The sequence below is a fragment of the Lemur catta genome, chromosome 3 (genome assembly GCF_020740605.2).
Source record: "Lemur catta isolate mLemCat1 chromosome 3, mLemCat1.pri, whole genome shotgun sequence".
Taxonomy (NCBI): domain Eukaryota; kingdom Metazoa; phylum Chordata; class Mammalia; order Primates; family Lemuridae; genus Lemur; species Lemur catta.
In genome coordinates, this window is record NC_059130.1 from 86,143,168 (window position 1) to 86,170,225 (window position 27,058).

General features: G+C 37.9%; 1 protein-coding gene and 1 non-coding gene across 3 annotated transcripts; one reads left to right on the forward strand and one right to left on the reverse strand.

The window, feature by feature from the left end:
• Positions 1-320: 320 nt before the first annotated feature.
• On the forward strand, positions 321-26,753 carry HSPB11 (heat shock protein family B (small) member 11). Of its 2 annotated transcripts, none has more exons than XM_045547967.1 (6): positions 321-427; positions 9,900-10,012; positions 20,475-20,581; positions 22,838-22,906; positions 24,222-24,265; positions 26,555-26,753. In XM_045547967.1, exons 2-6 carry the CDS (start codon positions 9,915-9,917, stop codon positions 26,666-26,668), a joined length of 432 nt encoding a protein of 143 aa, XP_045403923.1. In that variant the 5' UTR covers positions 321-427; positions 9,900-9,914; the 3' UTR covers positions 26,669-26,753. The 2 variants fall into 2 exon arrangements, with proteins under 2 accessions (XP_045403923.1, XP_045403924.1); XM_045547968.1 differs by lacking the exon at positions 321-427 and adding an exon at positions 4,840-4,926.
• LOC123636229 lies at positions 26,024-26,085 on the reverse strand. Its single transcript, XR_006734426.1, has one exon. It is a non-coding gene; the product is annotated as a U7 small nuclear RNA (small nuclear RNA).
• Positions 26,754-27,058: the final 305 nt, after the last annotated feature.

Here is a 27,058-nt window from a genome sequence, read left to right on the forward strand (position 1 = left end):
GGGGCCTACATGAGGGGCGGGGCCAGGACTGGGGGCGGGGTCGATCTTAGGGGCGGGGCCTGGCTTTTGGCCCGCGACCTGAGGGCCGAGGGCTCGCAGCCGCCGGAGGTGGGCACTGCGCGTGCGTGCCCGTGAGAGGGCGGTGGGATGGCGCTGAGCCAGGGGAGGGTGGCGGCGCGCGCTCTTGGCACTTGCCTGGGGAAAGGCGCTTGGGCGTGGTTGCGCCGCTGGGCCAGCGAAGTCGAGGGGAGCGGGAGGGGGCGGGGCTGCGGGCGGGGCTGCGGGCGGGGCCGGGAGTAGAGGGGTGCGCGCGCCCTGGAGCTCTGCCGAAGCCACGGAGAGGGCGGGGCGCGAGGGAGGCCGGGAGCCAGGACGTCCGTGCGCCCGGAGCTAACTGGAGGCCTAGGCGAGCGGGTCGGCGGGCTGGGTAGGCGTGCGCCGGGGGAGGTGGGGTCCTAGCCGGGCGAGGCTGACGGAGGGGGAGTCTGGTGGGGAAGGGAGCGAGCGAGAGCGGAGGGGCTCGTGGGGAGACGCGCGGCGCTGGGGCGGGAGGCGCCGACGGGCCGCCTCGAGAGGGGCCCAGGAGCGGGAAGCCTCACGCCGGCCTCCTCTCTCCCGTTGCCCCTGGCGACTCCAGTGCCACACCACGAAGCTTGTTGAGGCCAAAAATAATGTTTTGGCCCACCAAAGGGAAAACCAATTGCAAGTTGAAGTTACTAAATCTATCAAAATGTAAGATGTCAGCTGCAGTGGAACCCATGTAGTTATGAATTATATTTAATATATTTTTTTACACAATTTGGGGCGTGGCCTCCAAAAGAATGAATGTTTAAGGCCCTTTGGGAGGTCTTCAAATGGCCTTGGACTGAATAGAAGGAGTGGAGATGAGAAGGTAGTGTCAGGGCTGCTTTGTCTTTGAAGCTCTAGACCCTGGTCCCGCCAGAAGCTATGCACCAACTTCCCAAGGGATGATGTCATAGGAACGGGTTTGAGGAGTTGTAGGAGCGCTAGAATCCAGTGAGCGGGCTGGTCAAGGAAGAAGTCAACTGAGGACTTGACCTGGAGGGGTTTTTGGAAGGAAGGACCAGAGGAGCATGGGAGCTGGAGATGAAACCAATGGCCCTGGTTGGGAGGACAGGATAAGATGTCAGGGAAGTTACAGGGATTGTAAAAAATGGAAAGGATGGCACCCCAGAATGCACCATCTTTGGTAAACCAAGGCCCCGAGGGAATACATGTGTATTTAGAGCATGGCACACTTTGCTCTAAAGAGGTGAGGGGTTAGACTGCATCCCAAACCTGCGCTTTGGAGTTGTGGAAGCAACATATCTGCAGTGTTGTTCCATGGATTTCTTTAGGGTTGGTTTGTCTCATTAACTGCAACAAAAGAACTTTAAAGAGAACCCAATCTCTACCGGTCCTATTTGTTATTTAAGTAATTCTACCCAACATAGGACATGGGAAGGATAATGGGGGATATATTAATAGTATGAAATGAGTTTTGTATTAAAGCATTTGTTTCCCTCAGACAACTTATTAATAGGTAATTAGGAATGTGAGGTAAGACAAGAACTGAACATTTGGAGAGTACACTTTCTTTGCTATTCATCTATTCCATGTCAGTGCTAGATACATTTCCCTAAAATGTAGCCCTTTTTAAAAATAAGTTCTGGCTGGGCGTGGTGGCTCACGCCTGTAATCCTAGCACTCTGGGAGGCCGAGGCGGGCGGATCGTTTGAGCTCAGGAGTTCGAGACCAGCCTGAGCAAGAGCGAGAGCCTCGTCTCTACTAAAAATAGAAAAGAAATTATACAGACAGCTAAAAACATATATATATATATATATATATATAGATAGATATAGGAAAAATTAGCCGGGCATGGTGGTGCATGCCTGTAGTCCCAGCTACTCGAGAGGCTGAGGTAGAAGGATCGCTTGAGCCCAGGAGTTTGAGGTTGCTGTGAGCAAGGCTGACGCCACGGCACTCACTCTAGCCTGGGCAACAGAGTGAGACTCTGTCTCAAAAAAAAAAACAAAAAAAACCCAAGTTCTCCCAAATCTCCAACCCCCACATTTCCACTCCCAAATAGATTACTCCAGGGTTTTTCCAGCTTTACACATTTGGGACCAGATAGTTATTTGTAGGGGTGGGAGGAGCTGTCCTATTCGTGATGGTATATTTAGTAGCATTCTCCCTTCCAAGTTGTGAGAGCCAGAACTGTCTCCACACGTTGTCAAATGTCCCTTGGGGGGTCAAAAATCACCCCTACTCCAGTTGAGAACCACTGGGGTATAAGACAAAGCCCATTGTCTGTAACCTGGCTTTTAAGATCCTTCATTATCTGTTCCCAGTCTACCTTTCCCAGAGTTTGACTCTACCTAAAAGAACCACTAGTGCAGGAATCCTTTCTTTGGTTTCCTCCAGGGATTATTACCTGCTCCTCTTGGATACTTTCAAGGGTGGAAAAGATTTAAAGTGTTTACTTTTCTAGGAAGCTCTTATATTTGTCATGTCTTCCTGATTAAAATTCGTATTTGTTGAGTCCAGTTGGAGCTGTGAAAGAAAAATTCTAATCCTTTTCCATCTGTGAGCACTACTGATAATAAAAATTGTATTCACATTTCTCTCACCAAATTATCTCTTCTTGAAATGCAGCTCCTAATCTGTCAGCTTTCTCCATGTAATGTGATTTATAGATCATCATGAACTATTTACTCTCCTTTCAACAATAACAAGCCTGACAATGTCCTACTTAAAACCTACTACCCAGAACTGAACACAATATTCTGGATGTGCATCACACTATGTTAGCACATAGCATATTATATTATTAGTTGCATGCTTGTCTGTCTTTCTTGACTCTGAGCTTGAAGGCAAGAACCAAGTCTTTGTCACATTTTGTACTCATCTTTGCAATACTAGCACAGTGCCTGGCCCTTACTTCAAAAGGGTCTTAGTTTGCCCCAGCTTGGTAGCTCACACCTGTAATCCTAGCACTCTGGGAGGCCAACTTGGGAGGTTTTGCTCCTGGGAGGCCAGGAGTTTAAGACCATCCTGAACAAGAGTGAGACCCAGACTCTACAAAGAACAGAAAAAATTATCCAGGTATAGTGGCATGTGCCTGTAGTCCCAGCTATTGTGGAGGCTGAGGCAGTTGGATCATTTGAGCCCAGGAGTTTGACATTGCAGTGAGCTATGATGACGCCACTGTACGCTAGCCTTGGCTAGAATGGGACTCTTGTCTCCAGGAAAAAAAAAAAAAAAAAAGAGCCTTAGTTGATACTCAAAAATTTTGATTGAATGTAGTACCTCCGTAACTCTTTTAACAACATAATTTAAGATAGCGTTGTTTTACCTTTGATACAGTACACTATTGCCCTATGTGGACTGTGTAATCAACCAAACCTGTAAGTTTTATACATCTAGACCAGGGGTTGGCAAACTTTTTTTGTAAAGGGCCAAATAGTAAATATTTTAGGCGTTATGGGCCTTGTAGTCTGTCACAGCTACTCAAAATCAGCCGTAGACAATATATAAATGAATGAGCATGACCATGTTCTAAAAAATCTTTATTCACAGACATTAAAATATAAATTTCACGTGTCACAAAATGTTTTTATTTTTAAAAATATTTTAAAGGCTGGGCGCGGTGGCTCACGCCTGTAATCCTAGCACTCTGGGAGGCCGAGGCGGGTGGATTGCTTGAGCTCAGGAGTTCGAGACCAGCCTGAGCAAGAGCGAGACCCCGTCTCTACTAAAAATAGAAAAATTATCTGGCCAACTAAAATATATATATATAAAAAATTAGCCGGGCATGGTGGCGCATGCCTGTAGTCCCAGCTACTTGGGAGGCTGAGGCAGTAGGATCGTTTAAGCCCAGGAGTTTGAGGTTGCTGTGAGCTAGGCTGACACCACAGTACTTACTCTAGCCCAGGCAACAAAGCGAAACTCTGTCTCAAAAAAAAAAGAAAAAAAAATATATATATATATACATATTTTAATGTATAAAAAACATTTTTAGCTTGTGGGCCATACAAAACAGGTGGCAGGCTAGATTTAGCTCACAGGCAGTAGTTTGCTGACTAACCCCTAATCAGACCCATCCTTGTATGATTAATTTTTTTTTAAGTCTGAGTGTAGGCCTTTACTATTATCCTTATTAAATATCTTATTCATTGCAACCCATCTTTCTAGTTTGCTCATTTCTTTCTGAGTGCTAATTCTGTCATCTAGCCTGTTAAGCTGACATCCGATCTTTGTGTCATCTACAAAATTAATACTATTTGAATCCTTAATAAAAAATTGTATACTTCTTGAATCCTTAATTAGTAAAAATGTTGAATGAGATAAGGATAAAAGTCTTCCACAAGTTCATTGTGGCCGGGCGCGGTGGCTCACGCCTGTAATCCTAGCTCTGGGAGGCCGAGGTGGGTGGATCGCTCGAGGTCAGGAGTTCGAGACCAGCCTGAGCAAGAGTGAGACCCCGTCTCTACTAAAAATAGAAAGCAATTATCTGGCCAACTAAAAATATATATACAAAAAATTAGCCGGGCATGGTGGCTCATGCCTGTAGTCCCAGCTACTAGGGAGGCTGAGGCAGTAGTAGGATCGCTTGAGCCCAGGAGTCTGAGGTTGCTGTGAGCTAGGCTGATGCCACGGCACTCACTCTAGCCCGGGCAACAGAGCGAGACTCTGTCTCAAAAAAAAAAAAAAAAACAAGTTCATTGTGTTCCATTAATCACCATTCTTTGAGTATAGCCATTAAAAGAGTTATAAATGTCTACCTAAAGTACTGCCTGTCACCCAACCCACATTTCTCCATCTGGTCCACAAGGTATCTTAAGAAGCTCTGAAGCTTTTTTGAAATGTTCAGAACATGTTCCTGATTGGTAGGAATCCCATCAAACAAACAAAAGAAATGTATAGGTTGGTATAACTTGTAAACTAATGTTATTTTAATAATTTTAGAATTTTGTTGAGATCTAACATCCAAGTTTATCAGTCTGTATTTACAGGAATTTACCATCTTTCTCCTCTTCAAACTAAGAATTGACAATGTTCATCCAATACCGATCTGTCCTCTGGTATCAATAGTATTAAAAGCTGTGATTGAGAAAAATGGCATAAATTAAAAATTAGATTAAGGCCGGGCGCGGTGGCTCACGCCTGTAATCCTAGCACTCTGGGAGGCCGAGGTGGGTCAATAGTCTTTTAAGGAAATTTTAAGAATATTCTTTTGTGTTAACAATATATTTACCGTTTCCAGTGCTCTTCACTCCTTCCCACGGATCCAGGATTCAACCTGGAATCATTTCAGTTCAGCCTGAAGAACTGCCTTTAATATTTTTTGTAGTGCAGGTATACTGGTAACAAATACTCAGTTTTTATATGTCTGAAAATATCTTCAATTTGTCTTTATTTCTGAAGGATATTTTTTCTCAATGTAGAATTCTATAGTTGTTTCTTTCAGCACTTTGAAGATATCATTCCACTGTCTTTTAGCTTCCGTTGTTTCTGATGAGAAGTCAATTTTAATTCTTGTTGTTCTCCTAAATATAATGTGATTTTTGCTCTGCTTTTACTTTCTTCTCTTTAGGCTGGGCGTGGTGGCTCACGCCTGTAATCTTAGCACTCTGGGAGGCAAGGCAGAAGGATAATTTGAGCTCAGGAGTTCAAGACCAGCCTGAGCAAGAGCGAGACCCCATCTCTACTAAAAAAATAGAAAGAAATTAGCTGTACAACTAAAATATATATATTATATATATATATATAAATTAGCTGGGCATGGTGGCATGTGCCTGTAGTCCCAGCTACTTGGGAGGCTGAAGCAGGAGGATTGCTCGAGCCCAGGAGTTTGAGGTTGCTGTGAGCTAAGCTGATGCCATGGCACTCTAGCCCAGGCAACAGAGTGAGACTCTGTCTCCAAAAAAAAAAATTCTTCTCTTTAACTTTCAGCAGTTGACTAAGTTGCACCTAGTTGGTATCTTCTTTGTATTTATTCAAATAAGGGTTCGCTGAGCTTCTTGCCTCTGGGAGTTTATATCTTTCATAGATTTTGGGAAAATGTTAGGCGTATCTCTTGATATATTTCTTCTGCACTTTTAGACTTTATTTTCTTCTTCTGGGACTTCAATTACATGTATTTCAGACTAGTTTGATATCATTTCACAGGTATCTAGTGCTCTGTTCTATTATTTTCAATTTTTTTTCTATTTCATTTTGGATCATTTCTCTTGACCCTCCTTTGAGTTCACTGATCCTTTCTTATACTGGGTCCTGTCTGATATTAAACCTATTTAATGATTTTTTATTTTAGATATTGTATTTTTCAGTTCTAGAATTTCCATTTTGTCCCTTTTCAGAGTTTACCTTTCTGAGCTAAAATGCTCTGTTCACCGATTTTCTCCATTATTTCTCTAAATTCTCTAACATATTCATAATAGTTATCTTTATATCTGCTAATTCCAACACCTCAGTCATCTATAAATCTGTTCCTAGTGACTATATTTGTTGGACTTTGTGTTTTAAAAAAATACAGACTGAGGTACAATGTTTTTTCCCAGAAAGAGCACACCATTTCCTTTGTTTGATAGCTAGGGTAAGGGGCAAATCACTTCAGTCTAACAAGGAATTGTGCTGGGTTCAGACCAAGTGGCAATTTTCAGTAGTTTTAGTTTACCTCTGGTTTCAGATAATGGAGAATGAGATCAGTTCCCTCCTTCATCAGGGTTACGGTATCTAAGTACCAGAGACCAAAGAAATCTTTATTTGCTTTTCAGCTGGCACCCAGTTTCCTGCAAAGCTTCCTGTAGGGGCTGATTTCTTATCAGGAGTTGAATTGAGTGGTAGCTGGGTTGTAGCTACTTAGTTGCACTTCAACTCTGCTACATACAACGTTGATAAATCTCACAAACATAATGACGAGTGAAAGAAGCCAGATATGAATAGTGTAGACTATGAGATTCCGTGTCTATTAAGTTCAGGCAAAATTAACCTATAGCGTTAGAAGTAAGGACCATGATTACTTTTGAGAAGGAAGAGGTACTGGTAATTGGGAGGGGGCATGGGAGGGCTTCTCAGGTGTTCTATTTCTTTACCTGGGTTTGTTTACTTTTTGAAAGTTTATTGTACTATATTGTTATGATTTGTGCCTTTTTCTGTATGTATGTTATAGTTCAATAACGATAAAGGAAAGAGCGGATCTCTCCCTCTCTCTCACTCACACACACACACCCCAACCCCAACCAATAAACCAAACCAAGTTTAAAAGCAAAATCAAGCCACAGTTTGAGAGAAGATATTTACAACATATATAACAAAAGATTTATATCTAGAATATTTCATTTTGAAAATTCCCATAAATCAAAAAGAAAAGGACCAAAAAAATACTAATAAAAAGGCAATCCAATAGAAAAATGGGCAAAGGATTAGAAAAAGCAAATAACAGAAGAAGAGGCCTGAATGGTCCATAAACATGTACAACAGTATTTATCTTCACTAGCAATCATGGAAATACAAATTGAAACCTTATTGAGATACCATTTCATACCATTGAGTTTAGCTAAAGCCAAAATGTCTAAGAATGCCATGTTGGTGAGAATATGACGAAGCAGAAACTCTCATACACTGCTGATGGTAATGTATTTGTTATAATTTAGAGAACAAATTAATCAGTAACTTGAAGGCATGCAGATTCTAAGTTTCTACAATTTTACTTCTGTAGAGAGAGACTCTTTTATCATGAGGACATTTTTCCACATGCATAAGGATACATGCATAAAGATTTGCATTGCAAATTTGTTTATAATAGCAAAAGATTGGAAACAGATCTAAATGTCTATCAGTAGGGGAATGGAGAAATACCCTATAGCAATTAAAATGAATAAAGTAGATTTACATGTATCAACATGATAAAAGTCTTACAAACACAATATTGAATGCAAAAAGCAAGTACCAAAAGGATATATATATATATATATTGTGGAATCATCTAAATGTTAAAAGAATTTAAAACAATGTGTGCTCATATTGTTTATGGATACATACATGGTAAAAATATAAAAGTATACTCATACCAAGTGTGGTGGCTTATATCTATAATCTCATCTACTTTGGAGGCTGAGGTGGATCACTTGAGATCAGTTCAAGACTAGCCTGGGCCACATAGTGAGAACCCCTCTCTTTAACTTCAGAATAGCTGTGTAAACTAAAATAAAATTTTAAGGCTTATCCCCCCATGGGTTGACTAAATGGACCCCCTCGTGGCCAAAAGGAATACCCTAAAACCAAATTGCCTGCCAGGAGGAAGGAGTTAGACATATCTTATCATGCCCTCTCCCTTCTTGGGGACAACCTTTGTAACCCTTTAACAGGCTAAGGGTATGCAAGACAAACCTACAGGTCCTCAATTTACACAACAAATACAGGTCCAATGGCTTATCTCTGATAAACGGCAACTATGTTAAAACATTCCAAGCCTTTAGACAAAGCTTCATGTCTTTAGCCAATTACAAGCCAAAGAATCTTTAAAACCACCTATAACCTGTAAGCCCCCCGCTTCCAGAGGGCCCACTTTTTCGGGCCCAACCAATGTATGCCTCCCACTTATTGATTTATGACTTTACCTGTACCCCTGTCTTCCTGAAATGTATAAAACCAAACGGTAACCCAGCCACAGCAAGTCCACTTGCTCAAGGCCTCTTGGGCATGGCTCCGGGTCATGATCCTCAAATTTGGCTCAGTATAAATCTCTTTAAAATTATTTTACAGAGTTTGGCTTTTTTTCTGTTGACAGCTGTTACTTCTGGGCAAGTAAGGGCATGGGACCAGTTAGAGGTTACTTATTTCTAAAACAAACAAACAACAAAAAAAAAACAAAGCAAAACTAACAACCTAAGGTAGATATGTAAAATGTTAACATTTATTACATCTGGGCATCTGAGCACATAGTTATTTAATTTGTGTAATATTCTTTGTACTTTTTTGTTTGCTTGTTTATTTGAAATGGTTTCATTTAAAAAAAAAAGTTAGACTTGTCTAGGGCATGATGGGTATTGGGTATTGTGTGCCATTGGAAGCCTTCCTCCCTTTTTAAACACTCTTTGTCCTTTAACTCTTTGTCCATAAAGCTTTCGAAGTCACTTTGCATCTGAATATTGGTCTGTGCCCTGTCACCACTAGATCAAGTAGGAGGGTGAGGTCTGATAGAATCTTCTCTCCTTTTTCTGTCTTCCTTCTGGGCTGCATTGTAGAACGCAACAATTTTTTTTCAGGATCCTTTTAAATAAAATATGACCTTGCAACAGAAATGTGTTTAAGTCCGTGACCCAAGTGACTGATTTAGAATTGTAAAATAAGTAAAATCTTATCTTTCTCTAATTTCACGTTTCTGCTCAAAAAATATTGATGATAGTGTATCTTTTAAGATGTAAGTAATATTGTCTGTCACTTCAATTGATAAGTGTATGGATCAACAGTCACAAAATATCTGTTTTTATCCTCCAGATTTTTTAAAATTTCAGAAATATAACTACAAATAATTTTTTAAAATTTACCCACTAATTCATGTTACCCTAGCTTGTTAGCTGTTTTCATGTAATTATTGAGGGCTTTTAATTTTAGAAGCAGAAAAAATGATGTTGGTTAGGGTATTCAGGGACTTATTTTCCAGAGCAGAGTGGTGGAAAGAAATATAGTCATGTCTTACATATTGTGCCTGGGAAAGGTCAGAAGTTGACTTATGTAAATGAACATGTTAGAGTCACTCCCGCTTGTTAAATAGCTTGGGTGTGAAACTGTGTGCTAGGCAACAGGCTTTTCCTTCTGTTTTCCTTTCCTCAGATAAACTAAAGAGAATCAAGAAGTTGCTTTTTTGTCATTTGTTATTTTTTTATTTGCAGGTTAAACAGTTTAAGATGAGAAAAGTTGATCTCTGTTTGAGCTCTGAAGGGTCTGAAGTGATTTTAGCTACATCAAGTGATGAAAAACACCCACCTGAAAATATCATTGATGGGTAAGAGTTACTATACTTTCTTATCTACAGTCTTAATATTAGATCAGTGAATCCTTTGAGTACTGGGACTGTGTTTTACAACTAGCACTGTTAAACAAAGTTTAATAAATGTTTGGTGAGTTAGATTACCGGATGGCATCCACCTTTGGTACCATTCCTGGAACTAATTTCAGTTGTCCATATTTAGGTGTTTGATAGTTTTTTTATAATTCCTAAACTGACCTCTTTGTACAAATAGGTTTTTTTAAAAGTGGTTTACCAAGGCAAAAACCCCAACACCACCACCTTCATTTTGTGGAAGTGTAAATTTTAATGTCTGATTTTGGTTTTATTCCAAGTTTTTTTTGGAAATAGGAATGTAAACATTGTAACTTCCTATCTGTTACCTATTTCCTTACTGTTCTAAACAGCATCTTTGGTGAACTGCATGTTTCACTTCCTGTATTGTTTGCTTCTCTCCTTCTTGATATCATTCCAATTTCCACTTTTCACTGAACTGGAGTTTTTTCTAGGTAGAGATAAATATTATTGTTAGACTTTTAATTCCAAAAGAAAGTAGCTAATGGGAGAACTCATTTTTTAATACTTCTGGCATATTTTCTTACTTTCTTGAGTTCTCTTTCTTGTTATATATACAATGACCAGAGTTTGACTCAGAGAATTGTGTCATTTTGGAGCTGGAAGGACTTTAGAGTTGATACCCTTTTTAGACTTAAGTGGTAAGAAAGGTTTAAAGAGGTTAAGTACTAGCTTTAATTATTCAAGGGAGAGCCAGCTGTAACAGAGATTTTTGTGATTCTTTGTGTTCTATTGTGAAGCCCCTGTGTCTCGATGAAATTCTAGCAACTCAGCCTCTTTCTTTGAGCCTAGTTATAATCCCCTTTCTGACATCTGTCCCTTTCCCCTCTGGTAAGATTAATTCATTTCTTCACTGGGCTCTAATAGCATTTGGTGTATATCTCTATCACCTTACTTATTCCATTGTTGTGTTGTTTGTTTTTAATGTCTCCTCTCACAACTGTGAATTCCTAGAAGTCAAAGACCACGTCTTGCTCACCTTTAGCTCCACAGTGTCTTAAAATATTTGTTGAGTAGCTTGTTGAATTATACCATCAGATATTAGTCAAATTTGATTAATATTGGAAAGTGTCAAAATACACACACACATAAAGACACATACATAGATATAGATGGATATAATACTGAACATTTGCATAGGGCTTTATAGCTTCATAGATACTCTGTCATTTGACCCTCATAGTAAGCTTGGGGAATAAGAAGTACAAAAAAGTATTTGCAACCCCATGGTAAGGATGAGGAAAAGGATGCTCAGATGACTTGCTCAGAATCAAAACGACTTGCTCAAAATCACACAGATAAGCCAGTGGTGGAATCAACTAACACTCAAGACTTCTAACTGCTGGTTCAAGGTTCTTTGAGCTACACTATGTTAACTCAAAATTAGTTTGAATCAAAAATTTAAATCTTGTTTTTGCCTGTGTCTCTTCTTAGTTCTTCTTAGTTATTTACTTCCCGATATTCAAGTAATAGTTATTTATCCCACTCTGACTTGGAGTAGCAAAATTAACGTGGGAACTGCTGTGAGGATACACAGAACTATAGAGATTTGCCTTAAGTTGTTTGTTGGAAATAGAGGTCTTTACAGAAACATTTCTTGTTCCTGACTGGAGGTAAATCCGTTTTCCAAAGCATTATCAATTTACCTTGCATCCCTTTGGTGACCTATCTCTTAAAGAAATATGTTTATAGATCATTGGGATTAGCCATGTGTAGTAGTTAATGTTTTAGGGTGGCTCTATCAGTCCATGTTAATGAATGATTAAGGACAGACTAACATTGGGAATAAAGGTAGTTACAGTCCTGATAACTGAACAGAGCACAGCAGAGACTTTTAATCCATATGCAGTTTCAGCAAATACAATTAGACTTTAAATGGTAGACATTAAAAGTTATTTTCTGTTCATAAATTGCTTTATCTAAATGGAAGTAACCATTGAGTTATTTGGACAAAACAGTATTATAAATTTGTCCCTACCACAGAGTATTATTTTATGGCCCTGCCCTAAACTCTCAATTTCTTCAGAAATAAGAGTTAAAGAAAATGATAATACTTCTACTTCCCCTTAACCCTGCCTTTGCCCTCTGTGTTTAATATGTCAGTGAAAAGGGAGAAAAGAGGGTCTACAAAAATGAAAAAAAATGTGGCCGGGTGTGGTGGCTCACGCCTGTAATCCTAGCACTCTGGAAGGCCAAGGCGGGAGGATCGCTTGAGCTCAGAACTTCGAGACCAGCCTGGGCAAGAGTGAGACCCTGTCTCTACTAAAAAATAGAAAAATTACTCAGGTGTGGTGGTGTGCCCCTGTAATCCCAGCTACTTGGTAGGCTGAGGCAGGAAGATCACTTGAGCCCAGGAGTTTGAGGTTGCTGTGAGCTAGGCTGACACCACTACACTCTAGCCTGGGCAACAAAGTAAGACTCTCTCAAAATCAATGAAGAAAGAAAGAGAGAGAGAGAGAGAAAGAAAGAAAGGTGAAAGGAGGGGAAGGGAAGGAAGAGAAGAGGGAAGGAAGAAAGAAAAAAAATGAGTCAAGAAAAAAAGTACTCAGCTACTTGGGAGGCTGAGGTGGGAGGATTGCTTGAGCCCAGGAGTTCAAGGCTGTAGTATAGTGAGCTGTGATCACACCACTGCACTCTAGCCTGGATGACAGAACAAGACCCCCATCTCTAAAAAATTTTTAAAAAAATTTAAAAAAATTATACATATAAAAGAAGAAGAAAAGCAGAAGAGAGAGAATCAGTCCTTTTGGCATGGTATAGAAAAAGAATACTAGATTTAGAAATAAAATTCCTAGGTAAGTGAACTATATGTGTTACCTTGGGCAAAGAATATATATGTTACTCCTTGAGCCTCAGTTACTGTTCTGAAAAAATGGAGATTATATTACCTTTCCTGCCTACCTCAGAGCTGTGAAAAAAGTCACATGAGATAATAGATATAAAATAGTTGTTAACTGTAAATCCTTATTTAAAAGAAAACCACCACTACTTTTATGACTTCCCCATACTTAATTATGAAGATTTAGTTATATGTCATTTTAAAGTCTGAGTGCATCTCTCTACAGAATATTTGATGTTATTATATTAATCATGTTCATTGAAAGTACTCAAGGAAAAAATAGGGTAATTAAAATCCATGTAATTGATTTAAATAAGTAAAATTTAAGACCATATAAATAAAATGAAATTATGAAACATTAAGCATAGTATAAAAAAACAGAATTACAAGTTAGGAGACCTGACTCTTTTTTTGGTAACAACTTTATCAACATATTATTCATATGCCATACAATTTACTTGTATAGAGTGTACAATTCAGTGACTTCTAGCATATTCACAGTTGTGTACCTATCTCCGTAATCAATTTTAGAACATATTCATCACCCCAAAAAAGAACCCCTCCCCCACCCATTAACAGTCACCCTCTATTCCCTCATCCACACTGGCCCTAGGCAAGTATTAATCTATAAGTAAAAATAATTAATATTATTTATTCAGATATTTTATATAAAGGGAATCATACATACACAGTCTTTTGTGACTGGTTTGATCCATTTACATGTTTGAAAGGTTCATCCGTGTTGTAGCACATATCAGTATTTCATTCCTTTTTATTGTCACATAATATTCCATTTTATAGACATAGCACATTTTATTTATGCATTTATCAGTTGATGGACATATGGTTTATTTTTGTTGGTTTTTTTATTCTACACCTTAGCAGAGCAGAGGAAATCTGGGTTGTTTCTACTTTTTGGCTGAATTTTTCCCAATTTCATTTAAAAATACCAACTTACAGATCCAAAAAACCTCAAGCCAGATGAATACAAAGAGACCATATCATAGTCAAACTGCTGAAAAAGAAAGAAGAAGAAGGCTAGGCATTGTGGCTCACGCCTGTAATCCTAGCACTTTGGGAGGCTAAGGCAGGAGGATCACTTGAGCCTAGGAGTTTGAGGTTACAGGGAGCTATGATGATACCACTGTACTCTAGCCCAGGCAATGACCTTAAAAAAAAAAAAGATAAACAGCTGGAGGAAAAAATGTATATACAAGGAAACTATAGTACTCATAACAGCAGACTTTGTATCACGAATAGTGGAAGCCAGGTAACAATGGAACAACATCCTTTAAATGCTAAAAAGAGGGGAAACAAATTTTAAAAACCTTTCCACCCAGGATTTTGTATCTAAATAAAATATTCTTCAAAAATGACAATAGAATAAGACATTTTATTCATCACAAGTAGACCTGTATCACAAGAAGTGCTAAAAGAAGTTCTGCAGGTTGAAGAGGTAGAATACTAAGTGGAAACTCAAACCTACAGTAAGAATTTAAGTGCACTAGAAATGGTAAATATTTGTGTAAATAGAGATGATTATCTTTGCTTCCTTTTTTAATTTTTTTGAAAGACAACTGACCACTTAATGAAAAAATACCCACAATACCCATCATGAGATTTTATGTTATAACCTAGAGAGCAACCACTAAAAATAAAACCTAATAAATAAATAAAAGAAGTATAGCTAAAAAATAGGGGGAAGAGGGAATTAAATGGAATTCTTTCTTCTTATCCTATATATTTAAAAAGAAAAGAAAAAATGGAATTCTAAATTTTTTTGAGTCACTCAGAAGTAGATAAGAAAGGAGAAACAGAATAAGAAAAAAATAGATGAGAGGGACAAAAATGAATAGCAAGATGTTAGACTTAAACCCAGCCATATCAATAATTATATTAAATGTCAATGGGCTAAACACTCCAATTAAATGGCAGAGATTGTCAGACTGGCAAAAAAGCGTGGCCCAAATATATATTGTCTATAAAATATGCACTTTACATATAAAGATATGAATGGATTGAAAAAAAAAAAGGATGAAGAGACATACCCTGCAAAGAGTACATGTAAGAAAGTGGCTGTGGCTATATTCATATCAGACAAAGTAGAATATAAGACAAGGAGTGTTACCAAAGATAGAGACAAAGGGAACATTTTACAATGTTAGAAGATCAATTCATCAGGAAGAGATAATTATTCTCAGTGTATATGGATGTAATAATAGTTCTTCAAAATACATAAAGCAAAAACTGACAGAAGAGAGGGAGAAATAGACAAAGCCACAATCATAGTTGGAGGGGATTTTTATGTTTTTTTTTTTTCTTTTTTAGAAACAGGGTCTTACTCTGTTGCCCAAGCTTGAGTGCAGTGGAGTGATTATAGCTTACTGTAACCTTGAACTCTTGGGCTCAAGCAATCCTCCTGCCTCAGCTTCCAAGTAGCAAGGACTACAGGTGCACGCCACTGTGCCCAGCTAATTTTTTTTTTTCTTTTGTTAGAGACAGGGTCTCACTATGTTGCCCAGGCTGGTTTTTAAACTCCTGGCCTCAAAAGTCATCCCAACTTGGCCTCCCAACATGCTTGTAATTACAAGCCTGAACCATGGCACCTGGCACATACCATAGTTGGGGATTTTTTTTTTTTTTTTTTTTTGAGACAGAGTCTCACTCTGTTGCCCAGGCTAGAGTGCTATGGCATCACCCTAGCTCACAGCAACCTCAAACTCCTGAGCTCAAACGATCCTACTGCCTCAGTCTCCCAAGTAGCTGGGACTATAGGTATGTGCCACCATGCCCGGCTAACTTTATATATATATTTTTTTAGTTGTCCATATAATTTCTTTCTATTTTTAGTAGAGACTGGGTCTCACTCTTGCTCAGGCTGGTCTCAAACTTCTGAGCTCAAACGATCCGCTTGCCTCGGCCTCCCAGAGTGCTAGGATTACAGGCATGAGCCACTGCGCCCGGCCAATAGTTGGGGATTTTAATATCCCTCTGTCAGTATTGATACTGAGAGACTAGATAGATCTCTACATAGAGCAACTAGACAAAAAAAATCAGTAAAGATATAGATGATCTGGACAATATGATCAGTCACTTTGACTTAACTGACATTTAGAAAACACTGTAATTAACTATGATACATGGAACAAGAATACTTTGAACATTCACTGAAATGTGCTGAAACATAAATCTCAATAAATTTAAACAGATTGAAATCTTAGAGTGTATGTTCTTTAACCGCTATATAATTAAATTAGAAATAAATAACAAAAACAGCTGGGTGCAGTGGCTCACACCTGTAATATTAAGACTGGGAGGCTGAGTCGGGAGGATTGCTTGAGCTCAGGAGTTTGAGACCAGCGTGAGCAAAAGCAAGACCCAGTCTCTACTAAAAACAGAAAAATTAGCTGGGCGTAGTGGGGTGTGCAGCTGTAGTCCCAGGTACTTGGGAGACTGAGGCAGGAGGTTCAGTTGAGCCCAGGAATTTGAGGTTACAGTGAGCTATGATGATGCCACTGCACTCTAGCCAGGGCAACAGAGTGAGACTGTGTCTCAAAAAAAAAAAAAAGAAAAGAAAAGAAAAGAAAAATCAATTGTATTGCTGTATACCAGCAGGAAACAAAATGAAATTTTTAAAAATTCCATTTACAATAGCATTCAAAACATAAAATAGTTAAGAATAAATTTAATAAGAACTTTACACTGAAAACTATAAAATGTTACTGAGAGATTATAATAAAGAAGAACTACATAAAAGATACACTACATTCATGACTGGAAAACTCAATGTTGTTAAGATGCCACTTCTGCCTAAATTGACCTGTAGATTCAGTACAATCCAAATTAATGTACTTTTACATAGAAATTAGCAAACTGATTCTGAAATATATATGGAGATGCAAAGACCTAGACTAGTCAAAATAATCTTGAAAAGAAAGTTGGAGTACTTATATTATCTGATCTCAAGACTTACAATAATCAAATATATAGTAATCGAAACAGTGTGGTATTTTATAAATATAGATCAATGGAACAGAATAGAGAGCCCAGAAATAGACCCACACATATAAGGTTAATTTTTGACAAAAATTCTTTGATTTTTAACAAAGATACCAAAGCAGCTCCAGTAGGAAAAGGAAAATCTTTTTAACAAATGGTGCTGGAACAACTGAATAAACATCAGGATAAAAATTAACCTTGACCCCTACCTCATATCAAACATAAAAATTAACAAAGTGGATACAGACCTCAGCTCAGCTAAAATTAAACTGTGGAAGAAAACATAAGAAAGTGCCTGTCTTAGTCCATTTTCTGTTGCTTATAACAGAATACCTGTAACTGGGTAATTTATAGAGAAAAGGAATTTATCTCTTACAGTTACAAAGGCTGAGAAGTCCAAGGTCAAGAGGTTGCATCCAATTAGGGCCTTCTTGCAGGTGGGGACTTTCTGCAGAGCCCCAAGGCAGTGCAGAGTATCACATGGGGAGTGGGCTGAGGGTGCTAGTTCAAGTCGCTCTTCCTCTTCTTATAAAGCTACCAGTCCCACTCCCATGATAATCTATTAACCCATTAATCCATGAAGGGGTTAATCTACTCATGAGGGCAGAGCTTTCATGACCCAATCACCTTTTTTTTTTTTTTTTGAGACAGAGTGTCACTCTGTTGCCCTGGCTAGAGTGCCTTGACGTCAGCCTAGCTCACAGCAACCTCAAACTCCTGGGCTCAAGCAATCCTTCTGCCTCAGCCTCCCGAGTAGCTGGCACTACAGGCATGTGCCACCATACCCGGCTAATTTTTTCTGTGTATATTTTTAGTTGTCCAGGTAATTTGTTTCTATTTTTAGTAGAGACTGGGTCTCTCTCTTGCTCAGGCTGGTCTTGAACTCCTGAGCTCAAACAATCTACCCGCCTCAGCTTCCCAGAATGCTAGGATTATAGGCGTGAGCCACCGCGCCTGGCCCCAATCACCTCTTAAAGGCCCCACCTCTCAATACTGTCACATTGGGAAATATATATATATTTTTTAATTTTAAACATTTTCAGTTTTTTTTTAAGGCTAGTCAAGTGAAGCGGTGGGAATGGAAAAGGAACAAATAATAAATTTCAACACAAGTTTTGGAGGGAACAAATATTCAAATCATAGCAGTACCTTTTGTGGTATTGGAGTAGGCAGAGATTTCTGAGGGAAACAAATCACTGAGCATAAAAGAAAAAAGTAATATTAATGAAACAAGACTTCCTTTTTTTTTTTTAACCCCCACCCTAATAAAACTGGACTTCATCAAAAATAAAATTTCTGCTTATTGAAAGACACAAGAAAATGAAAAGGCAAACCACAGACTGGAAGAAAATAGTCACAATACATGTATCAAACAAAGGATTCCTACAAATACATAGTAAAAATACAGACAGCTTAATAAAAAATGAGAAAACACTTTAACAGACACTTCACAAAAGAAAATATATGAATGGCCAAAACACACATGAAAAGAGTGCTTAGCATTATTAGTTATCAGGGAAATGCAAATTAAAACCTTACTAGGGGCCGGGGCACGGTGGCTCATGCCTGTAATCCTAGCACTCTGGGAGGCCGAGGCGGGCGGATCATTTGAGCTCAGGAGTTCGAGACCAGCCTGAGCAAGAGCGAGACCCCGTCTCTACTAAGAATAGAAAGAAATTATTATACAGACAGCTAGAAATATATATAGAAAAAATTAGCCGGGCATGGTGGTGCATGCCTGTAGTCCCAGCTACTCGGGAGGCCGAGGCAGGAGGATTGCTTGAGCCCAGGAGTCCGAGGTTGCTGTGAGCAAGGCTGACGCCACGGCACTCTAGCCCACGCAACAGAGTGAGACTCTGTCTCAAAAAAAAAAAAAAAAAAAACCTTACTAGGATACCATTTCACATTTACTAGAATGGTTAAAATTAAAAAGACTGACAACAGCAAATATTGACATGAATATGGAGCAAACAGAACTCTCTTACATGGCTGGTAAGAATATAAAACAACACAACCACTTTGGAAATCTGACAGTTTCTTATAAAGTTAAATATGCTTATACCCTATGACCCAGCAATTCCACTCCTGGTAATTACCCAAGAGAAATGAAAACATGTCCACAAAAACACTTGGACAAAAATGTTTACAGCAGCCTTATTCATAATTGTCAAACACTGGAAGCAATTCAGCAGTCCGACAAAGATTCCAAACAAAAGAATGAATCAAGGCCCAGTGTGGTGGCTCATGTTGGTAATCCTAGCACTTTGGGAGGTGGAGGCAGAAGGATCACTTGAGGCCAGGAGTTTGAGACCAGCCTGAGCAACGTAGGGAGACAGGATCTCTACAAAAAAGTACAAAAATTAGCCAGGCATGGTGGTACGTGCCTGTGGTGCCAGATACTCGGAGGCTGAAGCAGGAGGATTGCTTGAGCCCAAGAGTTTGAGGTTGCAGTGAACTATGATGATGTCACTGCACTTCAACCTGGGCAACGGAGCAAGACCCTGTCTCAGAAAAAAAAAAAAAGAATGAATCAAAGCATGTGGCATTGTCCATGGTGATAGAAATCAGAGCAATGTTTGCCTAAGGGGGATAGGGACTGTCTGGAAAGGTAAGGAAAATTTCTGGAGTCCTGGAAATATTCTATAATATGTCTTGATTGGCTATATAAGCATGTAGACTCATCAAAACTCAAAAAATATGCAGTTAAGATAAATTGCCTTGTAGGTAAATTCTATTTCCAAAAAAGAAAGAAAAAATCTTTACAGTTAAAATAGAAATGATTATTTCTATTGTCAATACCATGTATACTATATACTATTTTATATATATGACTTAAAATGGAGTGCATAATTTTTTCTCAACAAACATTTATTGTGTATCTACTGTGGGTCAGCCATTGTATTAATAGTAGTTGCAGAGATACAAAGATGAGTAAGGGAAAGTGGCTGGGCTCAAAGAGTTCAGCATCTAGCAGGAGCCATAACAACACGAGATTCTTTAAGTGCTAGTACAGAAATAGAGGCTGAGTGCGAGACAAGTTCAAAGGAGGGAGGAAGTGATTCTGATTTTCTGGGGTTAGAGAGATAGGACCAAAAAGTGAATAAACTTTTGCAAGAAGAGTTTTTCAGGTCAAGAAAACCTCATGAACTGAGGTACAGAAGCATGAGCCTGCATGATATGATTGCAGAATTTTAAGTGGCCCAATATGACTACAGTGATGGGAGAGAATATATTTTAATGATGGCACTAGATGGTCAGAGTTTTAAATGCCATAGTAAGGAGTTTAGATTCATAGGCAATAAGGGACCACTGAAAGCTTTTAGACAGGAATGACATCAATTCTATGTTTCTGTGTTTTAGAAAAGAATACCTGGTAGTAGTAAAGAAAAATTATTAAAGTTGGGTAGAGATTAGAGGCAGACTTAACAGAAAAGGATTGTAAGAATTCAATAGTCATTTATTTTTTAAAAAATAGGTATTTATTAGAATTTTATGACTAACCATTTTGTTATTCCTATTTCTTTTTTTTTTTTTAATTAACGATAGGAATCCAGAAACGTTTTGGACCACCACAGGAATGTTTCCCCAGGAGTTTATTATTTTTTTTCACAAACATGTAAAGATTGAAAGACTTGTAATCCAAAGTTACTTTGGTAAGCAAATCATACATTAATTTTCTTTTTTGGTGCTCCAGCTGAGGCTTATACATTAATTTTCCATCATTCTTTAATTTTTCCATCAGCAGAAGGCACATATGTAAACTTTTGACAAAACACTAGTTTTTCCTTACAGCATGGAATCCAGTTTATTGCTGGAGTGAGAGGGTGAGGATTATGGGTTAACTGCCTTGAGCTCAATTAGCCTCTCAGAAGCTGCAAATTTGAAACGCTTCCAAAACACATAATAATTTCCATGCAATTTACTATGTGAAAGTGTTTGGCAAAAGGCCTTATTATGAACATAAGAAGCCAGCTTGCCAGAACGTTAGGTTCCATGACATCTTTATTCTAGATTCATTTGGCCTGGGGCTCTCTGTAAAATTCTTGCTTAAAATTGTATAACCCTAATTATTCATACTGAATAGTTTTGATTCTTCTATTCCTAATGGCATTTTCTGAGGGATTTAGGAGGAGAGTCTCCCATTGGAACATTATTCTAATCCTATCTATGTTTATTTATTTATTTATTTATTTATTTATTTATTTATTTATTTATTTATTTTTAGAGACAGGGTCTCACTCTATCACCCAGGCTGCAGTGCAGTGGTGCAATCATAGTTCACTGCAGCCTCAAACTCCTGAGCTCAAACAGTCCTCCCACCTCATCTCTGAGTAGCTAGGATTACAGACGCGTGCCACCATGCTGGCTTATTTTTGTAGAGATGGGGGTCTCACTATGTTGCCTAGGCTGGTCTGAAACTCCTGGCCTCAAGAAGTCCTCCTGCCTAAGCCTCCCAAAGTGCTGGGATTACAGGTGTGAGCCACACTGCACTCAGCCTGTTTGTGTAAGGATAAAGTGTATCAGACAAAATCATGGCAAGAAACAAAATACCTCCCAGATGGTTCAAATGAAGAGGCTTTATTGAGGAGACTGCTTACAAAATTATGGCCTGGGTTAAGGGAACAAACAAGGGATGATAAGGCCCTCAGAAACTAGCTATAGCATAAAGCTGTTACCCTGCCCGGGACAAGGGAAGGAAATAGTGTTATCGGAGCCCAGTGAGAGCAGGAGCCTGTGCAAAAGGGCATGCCATGCAGGAGCTGTAGGCATACGGGGACTGTTGAATATGTGGCACTGAAGCAGAGAGGGAATGGAGATAAAATAGCCTGACCTCATTTTCCCACCGCCCTTCAGTCTCCCTCATGCCTCCTATTGGCCACATCCAGTCAGAAGCCAGTGGGTGAGTGAGTCCAGGTGATACAGTTCACAGAGGTCAGGCCAGGACAGAGAAGGGGAGGAAAGAATCTGGAGTGGTATAGACTGGGTTGGGGACAGTGGAGAAAAACCAGCGCAGAAGGAAGATGACTGCATTCCTGATAAGTCTCTCTCCTGCCATTCATTGTAGAGGCTCTGAGTAGGCAGACCTAAAGTTTGAATTCCTGTTCTGGCACTTACTAGCTGCATGTCATTTAACACCTTGCCTGGCTTTTCTAAGCCTGTTTTTTTAATCAGTGAAGTAGGTTAATATACCTTTCTCATAAGATTGCAGTCAAGAGGGAATGAATAATTATGCGTGACTCATCATAGGTTCTCCATAAAAAGGCTTACAACCAAGACCACCAATAGGATTATTATTATTATCAGTATACCAAAAAATCTAGATGATACCACATTTTAAAAAGCTCTACTAGGGCTGAGCGTGGTAGCTCATACCTGTAATCTCAGCACTTTGGGAGGCTGAGCAGGAGGATTGCTTGAGGCTAGGAGTTTGGGATCAGCCTGGGCAACATAGCAAGACCCTGTTTCAACAAAAAAATTTAAACAAAAAATTAGCCAGGTGTGGTGGTGCATGCCTGTAGTACCAGCTACTCAGAAGGCTAAGGTAGGAGGATTGCTTGAGCCCAGGAATTCAAGGCTGTAGTGAGCTATGATTATGCCACTGCACTCCAACCTGAGTGAGCTCCTGTCTCTAAAAAAACAAAACAAAACAAAAAACCCTCTACTTCTTCTATGTTGTGTGCTTGCAAATGTCTGTAAGATTATAGTTACACAAAACTACATTTTACCTTAGGGATTTATGGCAAAACACAGAGTAACTTCCAGAACATGGTGTTCCTGCTCCCAGTATTCTGTGTAGTCCCACCAATGCATGACAGTCTCAGGCAGAGGGGGAAAAAAAATAGGGACAAAAAACCTAGAATCAAGTAGATAATTAACACTTTATTTATTTTGTTGTTTTACAATGTTAGTGCGTACCTTAAAGATTGAAAAGAGCACATCTAAAGAGCCAGTTGATTTTCAGCAGTGGATTGAAAAAGGTATGTGCTTGTTTTACCAGCATTGTTCCTGAGCCAATTATTTAGAAATGGATAATAAAGTTTTTAGAGGTGAAATGTCATAATTTCTTAGACTTCCTTTAAAATACTTTAAAAAAATTTTAGATAAATCCACTATGGTGAAATTTCAATAATTGTAAAATCTAGATAATGGGTATATATTGGGAGTTATTATGTTTTCTTTTATATGTTTGAAATTTTCTAATTTTTCATAACAAAAAACCAACAAAGCAATAAAAAGCTTATTATTAACTTCTGATGGAAGAGTTATAGCAGGAAAGAAAATATAATTATAATTATTATTTATTTCAGCAGTAAATAACATTTATATAGACCTAATAATGTAACTATCAAGTATTGATTTCAAAATTGAGAGGAGGGGAGGAGGGAGAAGTTGCAAGAGGAGGAAGAGGGGGAGGAGGATATTGGTTTAAGAAACCTAAATTTTCATCTACCATAATACAAAGTCAGTAAAAAATTTATAAACATAAAAAGCATATAAACATATTATAATTCCAGGAAAAACAGCTTAAAGAGTTGAAAATTTTTACTTCTAGGGAGCAGGACTGGAGGAGAAAGAAGAGATAAAGCAGGGAATTACTATCTTTTCATTATCTCAGAGAAGAGTTAGGAAACGGAAGCACAATCTTACTTCCTAGAGACTTCCCTTTTAGTACTATAGGGTTTTAAAATTATGTATATTAATTATTTTTATATAAATAAAATTTTAATTACACCAGTAGCTATTATATGAATTAAATATTCATGTTTCTAAAAGAATGTTTGATATGATTAACTCATGACCAAATAATCTCTCCCAAAATTACATAAGTAAAAGTTTTTTAAACTTGGATACCAGAAAAGATCACTTCATGGGCTGCCCGATTCTGCATCATAGCGTACATTCACTGAGAAACCAAGCCCGACTTGTTACACATGGGTGTGGTAAAATGTCTCCTTTCAGGCCTGCAATTACTGTTCATAGCTTGATCCTTAAAAGAGATTTTCATACTTTATCAATTCCTTGCTTTATATTCCTTTACCATAATTTACATTTGCATTTCTTCCTGCTTATACTAACTAGATATATTTTATAGCTCATAGTTTACTGTTTTTTTAACTTTATATCAAATGTCTCTATTTTTATATCAAATTTCAACCCCAAAATACTGATATTCCTTTAAATCTGGTCCTAACTTATAGTTTACCAGATATCATGCTTTGCTGAACATAAATTTCAGCAGCTATCCTCATGTATTTTCAGCCTTAATTCATTTCTGTTGAATTTGTTTTTTAGACTTAGTACACACAGAGGGGCAGCTTCAAAATGAAGAAATTGTGGTAAGTAAATATACTTTGTAGAAATAAAAATTATCTTTAACCAGCACAGTGTATTTATATTTTAAACCTATCTCCATAGTCATAGAGTTAATAAATATCTTCATGATATTATAGGTTCTGTACTTAATCAACCAATAGAGAAGGTTATTCTCAATAATATTATAAGCTAAATGCAGCATTTATAAATTACACTTTTATCCATTACACTTTTATAGAAAGAGTGACAGCAAGGATGAAACAGAATCCATTTTTTGTTTTCTTTTTCTCCTTCATTTTGAAGTATTTGTTTGCTTTGCTTTGCTTTCTTTCATTTGATTCTATAAGCCTTTTAGAATAGGAATCAAAAAGGTCGAGATGCCAAAATTGTATGTTAATTTAAACATGAAAGGACAGGGAGATTCAGATAAGGGGAACCAGAGCATAGGATCAGCAACAAATAAGCCAAAGATAGATGAGGTGGAAAGAGAACCGGTGTTTTTCGACAACATTCCATCGGGCTTTGCTTGTCAAGTGAAATGAATGCTGGTTGATGAGGAAGCTGCTGCCTCATCAGGAGTTCCTTTATCCTGCTGGTTCGTCAGGCCCTGGTTTTAGACAGAGACAAAAAAGGAAAACAACTGAATGTGTACTTTTTAGGTGGTAGTGTTTGGTTTCTCTAAATGAGGATTAAAGTGGCACCTTGTCTATTAAGTTTACTTCTTCACAACTTGCCAGAAGCTACTATTAAATCAGTGTTTCAAAAGATTCTGTAGGAAGTTTTTGAATCCCATTAATTCCCTTCTCTCCTACCAAAATTTTCCCAATAACCGGGGAGGCCAGTGAGGTCTCAAACAATGATTAAGTATATTGAATTTTATCTTCCTATTTTTTCCACGTTTACCTAATGGGTTATGATTAGTAAGCCTCTGCTTTCTTCGGTATTTTGTTTCCGGACTCACTGTGGATCAGGGAGGGTTGCAGCATTATAGAAAATCTATGAAATAGATTTCCTCCATAAGAGGGAACGGGAGGCTGGAAATCACCCATAATTTTTTTTACCCTGTCACAACAGCTTTTACGGACTTATTTTCTTCTAGTTGTTGACCATATTCATCACATAAAATAATAATGTCTGGACAATTTTGTATCATCTTTTTTTACTTAATATTATATACAAGCTTCATAATTATAATTTTAAAATATTAATAACACTTGCCTGTTGGCTTTACATTTAAACTAATTTTCTTTTTCCTCCTTTTGTCATTATAAGTAATACACAGGGGGACATCTTATGTATGTTCCTACTATCATGACTTTCACCTTTTTGATTATTTTCTAAGATTAAATTTCAGGGAATAGAATTAACTGGATACAAGGGTATAAACATATTTGTACCTTTTAAATATGTTGCCTAATTGCTTGACAGAGAAATTATATACATGTAAAAGTATAGTCATGCTTCAGGGTAGTATATTCTGAGGCAACATTAATCAAAGGAAATCTCTTATCATGAAAAATACTTTAGAAAAATACTTTAAAAAAACTGATGAGAAATGTACAGTTGCAATTTTTAGCTCCATCTGCTATATTTCATCAAACCTAGGCTGATATTTGGCTTACAGAACTTCACTAGAACAACTGTTATATGTGGCTGACCTCTCTTCTGAATATTGTACCTTATATATTGTTTTTTTCCCCACCATTGACATCTCCAATATATATTGTTATATATTTATTTTATTTTTTCTTTTTTATATAGTTTTAATTTTTTTTATTTTTTGGGGTCTTCTGATGAGGACCGAAAAACCTGCTAGACAAATTCTAAAAGAGCTGTAACATTAATATATTGTTATATATTTAGAATATTACTTTTTGGAAGGCCGAGGCGGGAGGATCGTTTGAGCTCAGGGGTTCGAGACCAGCCTAAGCAAGAGCGAGAACCTGTCTCTACTAAAAATAGAAATTAGCTGAACAACTAAAAACAATATATATATATATATATATATATATATATATATATATATATATATATATATATATATGTAGAAAAAATTAGCTGGACATGGTGACGCATGCCTGTAGTCCCAGCTACTCGGGAAGCTGAGGCAGAAGGATTGCTTGAGCCCAGGAGTTTGAGGTTGCTGTGAGCTAGGCTGACGCCACAGCACTCTAGCCCAGGCAACAGAGTAAGACTCTGTCTCAAAAAAAAAAAGAATATTACTCTTGCATCAAACCCTTTCTTCTGCTAACTGCTTGTTCACAGTTAACTAGGATTGCTAAAAGCATCCATATTGATTTTTTTCCCCACAGGCACGTGATGGTTACGCCACTTACTTGAGATTCATTATTGTTTCAGCCTTTGATCATTTTGCTTCTGTGCATAGCATTTCTGCAGACGGAATAGTAGTCTCAGATTTTGCATGAATTCACTTACATGACTTTTTAACAATGTATTTATTTAAACATGAAATTGTCGTTGATAATACTTTATTAAAAGGATTTATATCAATCTGTTTCAGCTTTTATTTATATTCTCTTCAATATTTGGGGTAAAGAAATTCTGGTTTTATCAGGCAGCAGTGCTGGCCACCATGGAGGGTATGAGACAGCTTTGGCTTCAATATACAGCTTAATCAAGGAAGTGATTATACATGAAAATTTAACTTATAATACATTGTATCCCCACAGCATCTAATACACTGTTCTTCAGTCTCAGTGCATTAATTTATTAATTTATTGATTGATCAATGCAAAGGACTAAGTGAGCAACATAGACAGAAAACAATGGAAAAGTTCAGAGAAAAGAAAATATTT